At 66.5% G+C, this 13,747-nt stretch overlaps 1 protein-coding gene across 3 annotated transcripts in view; it reads left to right on the top strand.

The window, feature by feature from the left end:
- Positions 1 to 259: 259 nt before the first annotated feature.
- CACNA1H (calcium voltage-gated channel subunit alpha1 H) overlaps positions 260 to 13,747 on the top strand; it is a 61,651-nt gene continuing 48,163 nt past the window's right edge. Inside the window, exons 1-2 of one of the 3 annotated variants that reach the window (XM_058711547.1) lie at positions 260 to 574; positions 858 to 1,174. In XM_058711547.1, coding sequence (XP_058567530.1) covers positions 876 to 1,174 — 299 coding nt within the window. In that variant the 5' untranslated portion in view covers positions 260 to 574; positions 858 to 875. Of the gene's footprint in view, positions 575 to 721; positions 1,175 to 13,747 lie in introns of those variants that run through there. The other 2 variants (XM_058711545.1, XM_058711546.1) reach the window with 2 other exon arrangements.

Here is a 13,747-nt window from a genome sequence, read left to right as displayed (position 1 = left end):
GCGGGGGGCGGGGAGCACGTTGGCGCCGCTCCCCGCCCCCCGCCGAGCCTCTCCGCGCGCGCCCCCTGGCGCACCGCCCGCCCAGAGAGGGGGTGGGGGGCGCGGAGGGGTCCAGCCCCGCCCTCCCTGCCCCTGGGAACGGGCGGGTGCCCCCCGCGATGGGGGAGGGTCGGTCGCGCGCGTGCCTCGGGGCGGGGGCGGCCCCTCCCTCTCGGCGCCCCTGCGGCCCCGCCCCCGCGCCGGCCCCGCCCCCGCCCTCCGCCGCTCACTCCGAAGTTTCCTGCGCCGCGCGCGGACACGCTCCGGGCTTGCTCGCCGCCCCGCGCCCCCGCCCCGCGCCCCCCGGCCCCGCGCCCCGCGTCCCCGGCTCGTCAGCCCAGCGGTCCCCTTCCGCCCCGGGGTCGCCGCCGTCGCCGCCGGGCCAGCCGGAGCGGGAGCCGAAGCCGGCGGGCCGGGGCCGGGGGCGCGGGCCGGGGGCGGCGCGCTCCAGCCGGGGCCGAGCGCCGTGCCGGGTCCGCGGTGACCGCGCCGCCCGGGCGATGCCCGCGGGGACGCCGCCGGCCGCCGGAGCGAGGTGAGACACGGCGGGGGACGCGCGCCCCACTGCGCGGCGGGACCCTCTTCAACTTAGCGGAGCCGGCGAGGGCGCCCTTGGGGCCCCCCGCCCCGGCGATGGGGGAGGGGCGGCCCAGCCCTCGCCGGAGGGAGGGGGCGGGCGGGGGCGGGGGGCGCATTTGTCTCTAATAAGGGAAGACAAAGACATGCCGGCGACCGCGGCTGTTCCCGCAGCTCCGCCGTTCCCCAGGCGGGCGAGGAGTGTCGTTCCCGGGTCGCGGTCACCGCCTGTCACCCCGCAGGTGCTGCCCGTTGCCACCATGACCGAGGGCGCGCAGGCGGCCGACGAGGTCCGAGTGCCCCTGGGCGCTCCGGCCGCGGGCTCGGCGGTGGCGACAGGGGCGTCCCCGGCGAGCCCCGGGGCGCCGGGGCGGGAGGCGGAGCCGGGGTCCGGGGCCGGCGCGTCGCCCCCCGAGAGCCCGGCGGCCGAGCGCGGCGCGGAGCTGGGCGCCGACGAGGAGCAGCCCGTCCCGTACCCGGCGCTGGCGGCCACCGTCTTCTTCTGCCTCGGGCAGACCACGCGGCCGCGCAGCTGGTGTCTCCGGCTGGTTTGTAACCCATATCCTTCCAGGGCAGCCGGGCTGCAAGGCGTGGGGTCCGGAGCGCGGGACCTCCTCTGTGTGGCCCCTGCGAGGCCGGAGCGGGCTGGGCGCACGGGCAGCGTAGGGCACGGGAGTGGGGGCACCAGGGGCGTCCCCGCGTGCCCGAATGGAGTGTCCCGGGTCCAGAGTCCGTCCGGGATGGGAGAGGGTGGGAGAGAAGCGGCGAGGCCATCACGGACTTGGAGAGGAGAGGGGTCGGCGGGGCGGGAAGTCGGAACTCCCAGGGCTCCCGTGGGTGGCGGCCAGGAGGGGAAGGCCGCCCCCGGGGCCGACAGAATGTCCATCAGAGGCGGGACCCTTGTCGGGGAAGGGGAGGGGGAGGCCGGAAGGAAGTAGAGTAAGGGGAGCAAAGTTTCCAGCCTGTGCTTTGCGCCTCCGAGCGAGCGAGCGTCGCGGGAGATCGACCGGTGGGGCCGGAGGCGGTGCGCGGCGGCCGGCCCTTTTCCAGGGAGAGATGCCGTGACGTTGGTTGTGAACTCGCCTCTCCAGGCTGAACTCGGTGCTGGGGCTGATTTAAGTCATGCGCAGCTGGGGGTGGGGGGCAGGGACGCAGCTGGCTCTGCACTGTGGAGTCCCTTCTTCTAGTGCTTTCCCTGGGAAGGGGCCCCTTTTCTGTTCTTGGCCACAGTGGCAGAGAAGGTTCTAGACTGGCGTTGGGTTGGCACTTCTGGGATGCAGATAGCTGGTCTGGTGGCCCCCCAGCAGATGACCTTTGGGGACTGTCTCAGTGGGGTCCTGTCCATCCTGAACGTTGGCTCTTACTGGTGGGAAGTGGTTTCCAGGTGGCCGGGCTGTGGGCGCCCTGCCTTCCTGCCCTTCCACAGGGAGACACTGGGCAGACAGGGTCCGTGGAGTGGGGGACAGGGCCGAGGCCAGGAGGCTGACGGAGGTGGGGACCAGCCTGGAAACTTTCCCTGTCAGAATGGAGACCGAGGTGAAAATGAGCAATGTGTGTGTATATTTTTTCTACCTTGTGTGTTTAACTGTGTAAATATTAAACGTGAAAGAAGAATCTGTACGGAAGAAAAGTAATAAAACCCATGCTCCTCTTTTCTGAAATCTAAACATCGGCTGAGTCCAGTTTACCTTCTGGTTGTCAAGAAGGTCATCATGGTCCCAAGGCCCAGGGCCGGCCTCAGGCATGGCGGCAGGCTTCAGAGCCTGCCTGTGTCCTGCACCCGTGATGGCCTTTGGGGGGCACCCCCCCCCAGACATCAGGCTTGTCTTCCCGCACAGCAGCCGGCCTGGCCTTCTCTCTGGGACTCTGACCTGGAGATGGCCGGGTCACCTCACTTTGCCTGGAGTGGTGGGTGTGGTGGTGGGTTGTGCCCCGAGGCCCTGGTTTGGGACGGGACCGGAGTCCGGCTTCTCCAAGCTCGTGCAGAGACCAGCTAGGGAAAGAGTCTGCGAGGCCTGCACTTTGTCTCTTCTGACAGCCCCCGTGCCTGGCTGCGGTGTTCTCTGGAGGCTGACCCCGGGGGTGCTGGGTGTCCCGGGCCTTCAAGGCAGGCTGTGTCCCTGAGGGTGTCTGACAAGGTTGTTTGTGTTATTGGGCTCAGGGAAGGTGCGGTGGGCTGCAGCCCAGAGGGCCGTGGGGGCTGGGACTGGCAGGGCTGGGTTAGTGTCCTTGTGTGTGTGCTCCCCGTGACCACCCTGGAGGGGGAGGGTTTGTCAGCCGGGGGAGCTCACTGTCTCCTCCAACTCTGGGCGGGGGGGGGGGTCAGGGGCTCAGATCCTGGGATCATTTTACCTCTGTGCAAATTCTGCATCTGTCATGCGGGGTGGGCACGTCACGGCCTTTGGTCTCAGGGGGACGGCCGCTGACCTCCAGCAGATACAGGGCCGCGTTTTGGGGGCGTGTGTCAGCCCTGGGGGGCACTCAGAATAAGCTGGCGCGCTTGGACAGGGGGGGCTCGGTTCTCTCCAAGGGTCTGCGGGGCCTCAGCACGGCTGCTCAGAGCACTTGAGATTCCCTGGGTCAGCAGGGCTGGCCCTGGCCGGACAGTGGGGCGTCCTGTAGCCACGGGGCACTTCCGCCGCCTCCGGCTGCTTCCCTCCCCATCCTGGGGAGCCTCTCACGCTGCAGAGGACAAAGTCAAAGGGAAATGGGGTAATTGGGTTTGCTCTGGGAACCCACACTCCGTGCAGCAGCTTCTCGCTTTCCAGACGCTGGCAGAATCCCAGCTGACGTCCGTGGAGCCCGGGCCGAGCCCGGATCCCGTCAGCGAGTGGAATGCAGGAAGGGGCCTTCCTTAAGCCCCCCGAACCTTTTGGGAGCACTAAGTGGATGACCCCGGCACAAACGACCGCTCCTGGTCTGTTTTTGCCTTAAGGGGGCCTCCGACGCAGAGCGAGGGAGCCTGCAGGGGCAGCCCGTGCCCTCATTGATTTACTTTGCTTTTCGAAAATATAACCGTGCTGGAACTTTTGGGGCAAGTGCTGTCTCTCCTACACAGGTTTATTTATAGAGGGAGGTGGGTGGGATCTGTGTGTTGTAGCCCGCGTGGCTGGGTTATGTTCTGCCCGGGCTCCCCCAGGGTTCCTGACTCCGAGGCGCCTGCGACGCGCGACGCAGCTGCTGCGGTCCCAGCACCCAGGCCGGGCGGGGCCTCCGGGGACGCTTACCGGTTGGGAAGGGGGCCCCCGGGGAGGCCAGCTGCAGCCCGGCAAAGGTGTCGAGGGACTAGGCTGTGGTCGAGGAGGCACTTGGGGGCTCAGGGGTGGCGTGCACCTCCAGGGGCCGGGGGCCGAACACACCTCGGCACAGAGCTCGGAGAAGCCAGAGGGACGCGTCAAGGTCACACGGCTGCTGGAGGGCAGAGCTGGGTGAGCCCTGTGTGACTCACAGGTCCCAGCATTTGGCAGGGGCGTGAGGCCGGACAAGTCCAGCGTTTTGAAGGTGTCTGGTGAACCCCGTGCTTCAGGCTGTTAAACCGCCACCCGTGCCTGGGGCTTATGGTGGGTGTGGGTGTCCTGGCCAGGACACTTGGGGCGTTGACGCGGGGCAGCCCCCCCCTCCGTCCCGCAGCCCGCTGTGTCCCCACCAACCTGACGGGAACAGGACAGGTGCACCTTCCTGAGCTCGTGGCTGTGATCCCCTGAGCACTTTGTCTTACGCACACACGGGGCTTCCTGCGTGTGCTCTGGGGATTCAGGCCTGGGGTGCCTCTTCCGAGCTCCTTCTCATCCCAGCGCGCTGTTCCTGGATTCGGGCCCTCGTCTGGCACCAGTGTGTCTGTTTCCCTGGACTTGGTGTGCCTAGGCCGGCCCTTCCAGGGGAACGGGCATCTTCCCAGAGGCCGGGAGGGGCTCTCGGGCAGGCACTAAACCCGCCTGGGGGGGGGGCAGATGGGAAGGCCATCCTGGCCCGGGTAGAATTAGGGGACACAAAACAGAAATGGTGTGCACAGTGTGGGGGCCTCGCCCCTCTGGGCCGGCCGGGGTGTAGCGTATCTGCCCCAGGCCCACGGTCACCAGCCTGCAGGCCAGGTCCCTGCGGCCCTGAGGCTGAAGCTCACGGCTCGTGAAGAAGGAGGTCCCGAGGGCATACGTTCACGCCGAGCATCTCTCTGGGGCTGGGCGGAGGGGATCAGATGCAGAGACACCTGCCCTCCCCCAGCTGAGACAGGGGTATCGCGGTGGGGGCTTCACGGGGAGGTGGCGTTGTCCCCGAGACCTGAGAGGGCAGCGGTGGAGAGGCGGATCTCGGAGTACTCGTCAGAGGCAGGGCTGGGGGTGTCATGTTCTTAGTGTGGCTGCTTCTGGAGGGTTTGAGGGGGAGGGCTCTGAACGCTGACCTGAGCTCCCTTTTCTCCTAAGTGAGAGTTGGGCCGTAAGGTGGCACCTCCCTGGGTTCTGTGGGTTGCTAAGGAGGGCTTCTCGGAGGAAGTGAGGTGGGCTTGGGCTGTGTGGATGGGTAGAAGCCGCTGGTAGAGAAAGAAAAGGAAGGCTTTTATGGGTTTCTGGTTCCCACAGGAAAGCAGCCTTGGAGGGGGGGCAGGCCTCGGAAGGAGAATTAGTGTGAGTTGAGTTTTGTCCGCCTTCGAGGGACCAGGCCGTGTCCCCGTTGCTTTTGGTGCCCTGGGACTGCCCAGAAAGGGCTTCGGCCGAGACCTTGTTTTCTCTGCAGTGGCCTAGACTTCAGGCTTGTCCAGGGCCCGCACCTCAGCCCTGACGGGGTTTTGAGCTAGGGCAGCATTTGGTGTGGGTTGAGCTCACTGGTGGCCTCATTCGTTGGCGGAGGCCAGGAAGCACAGAGTCAGTGCTGGGTGCGTGTGTCACGGTGAGACCAGGTGTGGCCATTAGCCATTCTGCGTCTGAGTGTGGCTGGACTGATCTCAGTGAAGGCGTTGGGGTGGGCGGGCCAGGTGGAGGCTGTTGGGGCCTGGGGGTCAGGGGCGCGCTAGAAGCTTAGTGGACAGGGACTTGGGTGGGAGGACGTGGACAGGAACGTCCTTGGCTGGGGAGCAATGGCACAAGCAGAGGTCCTGAGGCAGGTGGAACGTACCCGTGAAGCTTGGAGCTGCTGGGGGTTTGCGAGGAGGCCCAGGTAAGGAGAGGCAGGAGGCCAAGGCTAGGAAAGCCTTGTGGGCATGGCAGGCAGGATGGCGGGCTGGCCTGGGTCTCAGGGAACGGCTCTGCCTCCAGCTGGCCTTGGGGCTTATTTCTCAAGGTCGGGGCAGTGTGGAGACCGGGCTGGGGGAAACGGTGGTGAGGTAGGGAGAGAAGAGCAGGTACAGAGCGCCCTGGGGGCAGAGGCCTGGAGGCGGGACTGAGGTGAGGGCGTAGCCGGCACCAGCACCCAGACCGAGCCCTTGGACTGTGTGGGTGTCGCATTCGGACCCCCCAAATGTGGTCTGGCCGAGGGAGGCTTGGGGCGCCCTCCCTGGCATGGTGGAGCCCTCGGGGTGGTCCAGGGTTGCTCCCCGCGCCTGCCGGTGGTGCGGCAGGCCAGACAGCGGCCTCCCGGGGTTGCTGGCAGGACTCCCGAGTGCAGAGTGAGGATGTGAAGGAGTGCGGGGGATGGGCCAGCCTGTCTGGCATCCCAGGGGTGGATTCAGGGCAGCCAGGCTGGGCCCCAAGCAGTGAAGGTCGGGGCGTCCAATGTGGTGTCCTGTTTGTGTCCAGAGCCCGCCCTGGAAGGGGGCAGCACAGCCTGGGAGGCCCAGTTAGGAAGGTCCTTTTTCTTTCTGCTTGCGAGTGGGTATTTGAGTGGGCGGGGGTGGGGGGGGGAGCCTCAGAGGAGCCAGATACCCCCTTCCTCCCTCGGTGGTTAATTCTGACACCGCGGCGACACCCAGGAGTTGCGCGGGCCCAGGTCGACTCCCCGGCAAGTGGACCTGGGGAGTGCAGTCAGGCGAAGGCCCCACGCGGTGATCCGGAGCCTTGGATTCCCAGACAGGATGGGGTGCAGGGGAAGACAGCCTGGCCCTCGAGAGCTGGCAGCGGGTCTGGGCACCATCCCCAGAGCGCCGTGCCTGCCGCGGGTGACAGATGGGGGCCACTCTGCCGCGCTGTCTTCCCCGAGTGAGTAGCAGCTCGTTCTGCCCGGGGCGGGGCCGCACGGAGCAGACGCACGCCTTGCGGGGGAGGTGGGGGTGTGCTTCCCTGAGTCGGGCCGCCAAGCCCTCGCCCTCGTCTGCCGCGGGGAACGGGCTGGCAGGGCCCCGGGTTGTGAGGTTGTGATCAGCGGGGCAGCTGATGAGTGTGCGAAGTCAGAGCGTGCGGGGGGAGGGGAGGCGGAGGAGGGGGGGGCCGCCTGTGTCCTCGCCAGCAGCAGGAAGCTCTGTGTTGTGAGCCGCCTGCGTCTCTGGCTGGGGGCCGCTCCTGGCTCTTGGGGGGTTTCGGCCCTGGACGAGCCCCTTTCCTTGCCTGCGACGCGTGTGAGGACCAGGTCCGTGTCCCAGAGCAGACCTCCCCAGTCCCCGGGCTCCACCACGGCCTTTCTTCGCCAAAGCCGAGGGCAGAAAGGGGACCGCAGAACCCCCTGCCCGGGCTCCTGAGGTTTGGGTGCGGCCGGTGGTCTCCAGGCCCGGCTGCTCACGCGTGTCGGATGGACCCAGGCCAGGCCGCAGCTTCGTCCGTCTGGACGGCTTAGGCCAGGGAGGGAGTGGACGTTCCCGATGCACCTGCCTGTGTGGGCACGCACACGCACGCTGGTTCTCCTCGGTGGGCGCACGGCCCGTCCTGCTGGAACACGGTAGGGCCCGACCCTGGCCTTGGCACAAAGACGCGCCGGGCCAGGGGCAGCAAGCCGGTGTGGTCACGCTGTCCTCTCTGTTCTGGACTCTGTTTGCCCTCCCCCGCTGCTGAGGCTGACGTCCAGGGGAAGTCAGAGTACGGGCACAGTGGGGACATCGGGGTGGACAGGGCTCAGCATCTGTTCTCTGGACCGGACCTCAGTGGTCTTCGGCAGGAGCCCTGTGTCTCAGCTCCTCTTTGGCCTGGGGGCCGCAAGGGCGGGGGGACAGCATCTCTGCAGGGGGCAGGCCTGAAGCCAGTGTCCCCCCACTGGAGGAAGGCCCCAGGGCCTTCTAGGATTCCTTGGCTCTCCCTGGCCGCCAAGGAAGGGGGTTAATGGTCCCTTCGTGCAGGTGGTGGTGGCCCCATGCTTCCTTTGGTTTCCCTTTGTGTCACATCTGATCGTCTTTGTTGGTCATTGATAATGTGGGGCTCACTGGGGGCCCCGGATCGGGTGCTGAAGGGCCCAGTCCAGTCTCCGGCTGACCGACGAGAGGGCCTCGAAGACCCTGGACTTGCTCTCCATCCCGTGCCCCGTCTGCACACGGGGTGTGCAGTCTGGGACACGCTAACGGAGGAGGGAGAGGCGGGGGTGTTTCCCAGTAGGCAGCAGAGCCAGTGGGGTGGACGGGATTCGGGTCCTTGGAGTCCAAGGCAGCCAGGCGGAGGTGGCCTCTGAGCCTGGGGCATGGGGTGGGCGTCTCTCTGATGCCAGGCCCCACCATTGTATCAGAGGTGGGGGCCACTTGGGACACCACCCTGAGACCATCGTCTGGACCACTGGCCGAGTACGGCACGTCCCCCGGGAGGATGCCCGACAAGCCGGCCCGGAGGGACCAGCCCCTCCAGCCCCTGACCCTCCAGGCGGTGGCTGTAGGAGCGAGGCACCCCCCCCCCCCCAGCCCCCCACCCCTCGCCCCAGGCTCTCCAACGCTGGGCGTGGAATGGAGACGTGGAACCACATGGCGAGTGTTGCTGGACCCAGGCCTGAGGCCGCCACCCACCCCACCCACTCAGTGCCCCGGGGGCGACCTTTGAACCCCTACTGCCTCTGGGGCAGCCCAAGTGGCCAGCCTTCAGCTGACCTTTTCCACTCTGTTACGGCGATTCCTGTGTTGGTAAAAGGGGTGCGTGCACATCCCTCAGGCCGTGTGTGCGTTTTGGCCTCTGCCCTTGATTCCGGCCTGGGGACGGGTCCTCGCTGGCCCCAGGGAGACCGTGAAGGGGGTGAAGGGAAACAAACACGAGGGCGGCGGTGTTGGGGCGAGGCGAGGAGGCACCCCTCCTGTGCACCGGGGCAGGTGCTCGAGTCGGGCAAGCAGGGTGTGTGCTTACGGTGGGCAGAGGGCGGGCGCAGCGTCCACACTAGCTGGCACGTGTGAGCAGCGTCCACACTAGCTGGCACGTGTGAGCCGCCGTGCTGGCTTGAATAGCGTCCCCCAAACTCACGTCTCCGGGGAAGCTCGGAACATGGATATCTGTGCAAGTTGGGCTTTTGCGGTTGAGGTGAATCTGGAGAGGGGGGAGCCCCGGGGCAATGGCTGTGTCCTCAGAACCAAGAGGGAGGTCCTGGGAAGATGCAGGCAGATGTTGGGGTGATGTGTCTGCAGCCCAGGGCTGCCCAGGGCTTCCACAGACATCAGAACCTGGGGGCACCTGGACCCCTCCTCCCTCGTGGTCCCCAGGGCACCTGCCCCAGCTGGCACCCCCCCCCCACCACCGGGCTTGCCTTCTGTGGTCCCCCTGGGGGGAGATCCTCGAGGTGAGGGACGTCTTAGCGGGAAGGAGTCCTTTTTAGGATGAATCACAGTCACCTGTGCCACGTCAGGCTGTGCAACAAGGAGCCACCCAGGGAGAGGGAAACCCAACCGTGAAATCAGTCATTCTGAGCGATTTGGGGTGGATGGAATATGTGTTCCTGACATCTGAGGCAGCGAGGCAGGCATGGGCTCCCGGCCTGGGGTGTCCCTTCTGCTGTGGGCCCCACCGTGAGGACGGGCAGGGAGTGGCCGTGGCTGTGTGTTCCTGTCCTCGGGGGCTCCTGGGGGGGCTTCCCCCAGGGAGTGTCTTCCGTGGTGTCGAGCACATGCCCTGGACCATCCTTTCCGCTGCTCGGGCCTCTCCCCGCAGGACAAGGGAGACTCTCCGAGAGTCTGAGGTCCCCACTCAGCCAGGGTCCCCCCCCACCCCGTGTTCTCAGGGGCTCTCGTGCATCCCCGGGGGTACAGTTAGGTCCCACAGCCACAGTGGTGCCGGGGCTGACGGTATCGGGGCCGGATTCCCAGCTGGGGACTCGTTCTGGGGCAGTGGGGGTTCTGGGGGGCCTTGGCACATTGTCATCTGAGAAGCCACAGAGTGGCCCTGCCCACGGGGTGGCCAGAGAAGAGGTTGCCTCCGTTTTGGGGTGGGCTCCCACGACCCCAAGAGCCCAGCCCTCGCTTCATGGGTGAGGACAGTGCTGCTCCCTGCCTTTCAGGCACAGGACCCCTAGCTTCCCAGGGCCTTGTTCGGGGTGCCAGGGCAGTGCTTGGCTGTGTGGCGGGGGCAGGTAGGTGAGACCCGGGCCCTGCTGCGGCCGAGGACAATCTGGACAGTCCCCTGGGGGAGGGGTGCCTCCGGGTGCTGGGGTGGCCATGAGCAGGGGGTGGGGTCAGGGACCTGGCACAGGGTTGGGGGGCAGAGAGCCCCGGCTGTTCCCTCTAGATGGGGGCGTCTGGCGTATATGCGGCCTGGGTGTCCACTGAACAGCTGGCCCTGCCCACTGCTTCTTGAAGCCCCTGCCCTGCCACAGAGATGGGAACCCGTGTCTGGAAGCACAGAGGGCGTCCCCTGGGCCAGGTGGGGGCCACGCACCATCGTCCGCCCCGCCGTGCGGCCCTTTGTCTTTGCAGCGGTCGGTCGCCAGCCGGCCGCAGTCCGATGAGTCAGCCTGCATTAGCGCCTCGTGGAGGGGGACTAGGACACGGCCCGGAGTCCGGGCCACTGGCAGGGCGGCCGTGCTGGCTTGGCCACAGGGAGGCACCGTGCGTCCCATGGTGTTGAGAGGGGGACCTGTCTGGCGAGCCCTTGATGTGCCCTCGGGCATGGCAGGCCGGGCGCCTGAGGTTCTGAGTCCGTGGGTGCCCTGCAGGTGTGGGCCAGGAATATTTGGTTCAGGGGCCGTTCCAGGACCCAGAGGACACCTCACACAGCCCACCCGTGCGGGGACCTGAGGTGCTGGTGGGGGGGACGGCAGGAGTTATGGTGAGGAGGACGCCAAAGGTGGGGGGTTGGGGCAGGGACACGGGGCCACCCCCTGGGAACGGTCCACCTGGAGGGTGGGGAGTGTCCTGGGAGCCCCCTCAGCTGTGGTAGTTTGGGGGCTGGGGGCACGTGCCACAGTCTGAAGAACGTGATCGGAGGTCAGAAGTGGCACGGGGGGCGCAGCTGGCTGGCTGGGCCTGCGGCACAGAGGCTCACAAAGTGAAATCTGCCGACTACGGTCTCGTTTTAGAACTGGGCATTCCCGACGCTTCTTCCTCAACGTTCCAGAGCCTTTTTTTTTTTTTTTTTTTAATCTACCATGAAATCTGGGTCACTTGAACAAGGAGGGGGGATACAGACCCTGGGAGTCTTCAGGCAGAGGCTGGGCGGACTCGGGGAGGGGGTCTGGCCCTGCATGCGCCGAGCCTTGGTCAGGCCTGGTGGGGCGGGGCCCTGGGGCAGAGAGGAGGGGTGTCTGGGCCCTGGGGGCTTGGGGGGGGCCCAGGCTGACCCCTCAGCATGCACAGGGGCCACCATCACTACGCATCACGGTATCCTGGTGTCCAGAGTCCAGCGACGTACCGGCCTCCCGCCCGTCCCTGCCGTGTTTGCGATCTCCCTTCGGGGCTGGAGCCGTTGCCCGCCTGCTCAGTGGGACAGAGTGACAGAGCAGCCCCTGGGTGTGTGGCTGCTGATCGGGTCATGGGCTGCACTGTGGCGTGGACGGTGGCGCACGGCCGGAGCGTGGAACAGGCCGGTGTGCCCCGGGTGAGGACTCTCCCCATGTGTCTGCCCCAGAGCCGCCTCCCAGACGCGTGCCCCCAGGATAAGCGTTCCGTCTCCCTGTCCGGACCCAGCGCGCTGCGTAGTGGCAGGGGTTCCCTGCACTTGCCGGTGTTCTGGGACGGTGCCAGGACGGGCCAAGGGGCAGACCGCCCCGCACAGCCAGCACGGAGGTGGGGGCCCGTGCTGGGTTGTCATTCGTGTTCCCACCTGCGGCAGGTGGGTGTGCCCTGCGGGTCAGGCACCGGTCCCCTCTGACCCTGGGGCAAAAGGACAGGGGTGGGGAACCGCCCCGTTCGCCGTGCGGAGGCCCTCGCCGGCGTCACCCGAGTTCTGTGTCCTGGGAGAAGCTGAGGCTCAGGGCAGGTCTCTGCACGGTCTCCCGGGTTCGGAGCCCAGACGCTCGTTCCTTCACAGACGTGTCGACGTGTAATTTACACCTCACGCACCTCGCACGCAGAAGCACGGAATTCACTGGTTTTTACTGTCTCTGCAGAGCCGTGCAGCCATCACCATCATTTTTGGAACTTTGTCCTCACCCCAAAAGGAGACCCCATCCCCTCCCCCAGCCCCCACCAGTCAGCGTTCTGTCCCCAGATTTGCCTCTTCCGGGCGTTTCACAGAAATAGAATCCCTCGCCGTGCGGCCCTTTACATGTTGTTCTGTCCGTGAGGTCACGTCCTCTGGGCGGGTCCACACAGTGGCGTCTGCCAGGGTTTCGTTCTCTTCGGTGGCCGTACCCTGTCCTGTTGTGTGGACGCACCACAGCGAGCCCTGGGGGCCCTGGGGCTGCCTCCGCCTGTGGGCATCGCACGGTCGTATGCGGGTTTCCGTTTCCAGTCTTCGGGGTACACAACCGAGAGCAGAATTGCTGTGTCCCGGGGGACGTCCCAGGGGCGTGCGTGCTAACCTTCTGCCCCACCAAACTTGGGCTCTCTGAGCCCGAGGCTCTGCCGTAACTTTGGCGGTCCTCCCAGAGGAGGCAGCCGGGGAGCACCTGACGCCTGGTGAAGCAGGACCCTCCCCGCCTTCCTTCCTGCTGATGGGAAGGACGAGCATCCCCTGGGAGGTGGTCTTGGCAGCCCCCCCACCCCCACTCGGGGTCAGAACGACACTTCTGAGCTGGGTCTCCCTTTGAGGGGCCGCCCAGGCAGGGCAGGGCCACTGGGCCCACGCGGGTGCCGAGCGCCGTGTCCTGGCACACAGACGGGCGCACAGGTGGGGTGAGGAGTGTGCTGGTGTGGAGCCCCGGGCGGGGCGGCGCCGGGCAGCGTGTGTGCGTGTGTGTGTCCGTCCGGCTTCCGTTCCCGTTCAGCTCTCTGGAGAATTTCAACACCCACATTTGGAATAAGAAAAAATTATTAATGAGCTTGGTGCGGTTGCCATGGGACCCTGTTGCTAATGAATCTCTGGGGCTCCTTTTACCTCTGCTGAGCTGAGCTGCACTCCCAAACACGACGTGTTTCCCACTAATCAGGTTGCCATGGCGACGCCTGTCACTAATCCCCAGCCGGGCTCCGGTTTCCTGGCCTGGCCCGAGTTACATAAAGCAACTTAGCGAATCTGGTCAGCCCCCGGCCCACCTCCTCGGACGCCCATCTCCATGAGCATCCCTGCCACCTGCCATCCCCCCTCCCCCACCTCCAGGGGCCACACGCGTGGTCCCTCAGCCGTGGGAAATAGGCCCCCACGCCTCTGTCTGCCCCAGACCTGGTGGTGGGAGAACGTTCTAGAAGGAGCGTGGACACCTGTATCCTGAGAGGTGGACCACACTCCTCCGAGGCAAGGGTGGGTAGGCAGGAATGCCCACAGTGACCATCCGTGGTCGCACCTCACCCCCAGGAGCCTGCTGCCACGGCCAGCCTGAGGCCCGGGGCTCCCTGTGATGGGTGACCGTGTGGGTGTCCCCGATCCCCTCGTTGGCTCTTCCCCTCGAGTGGGCGTCCGGGGGGGGGGCGGTCTCAGCACAGGCATGTGAAGCGGGTGGACTCTGCTCCCGGTAGTCGGGCCATCTGCCCAGGGCTCAGCCATGCCAGGAGGCACCATGTTGCCACCCTGAGCCAGACAGGGAGGCTCCTGACTTGGGGTTTTGGCTCTTTCTCGGGTCATTCTGGGACACCTTTTGGCTGCCTGAATGGGTGCTACGTGGGGAGGTAGGCGGCTCTGCCCAGGTTGTGTCCCATAGGAGATGCGATGGTGTAGGTAGGGAGGGCTTCCCGGAGGAGGCGGCTCTGGTAGGAATGGAGGTGTCCATCAGGGTAATA

This window comes from Neofelis nebulosa, chromosome 18 (assembly GCF_028018385.1).
Source record: "Neofelis nebulosa isolate mNeoNeb1 chromosome 18, mNeoNeb1.pri, whole genome shotgun sequence".
NCBI classification, from domain to species: Eukaryota; Metazoa; Chordata; class Mammalia; order Carnivora; family Felidae; genus Neofelis; species Neofelis nebulosa.
Note: the sequence above shows the minus strand (reverse complement) of the source record. Positions and strands in the feature narration are given on the sequence as shown.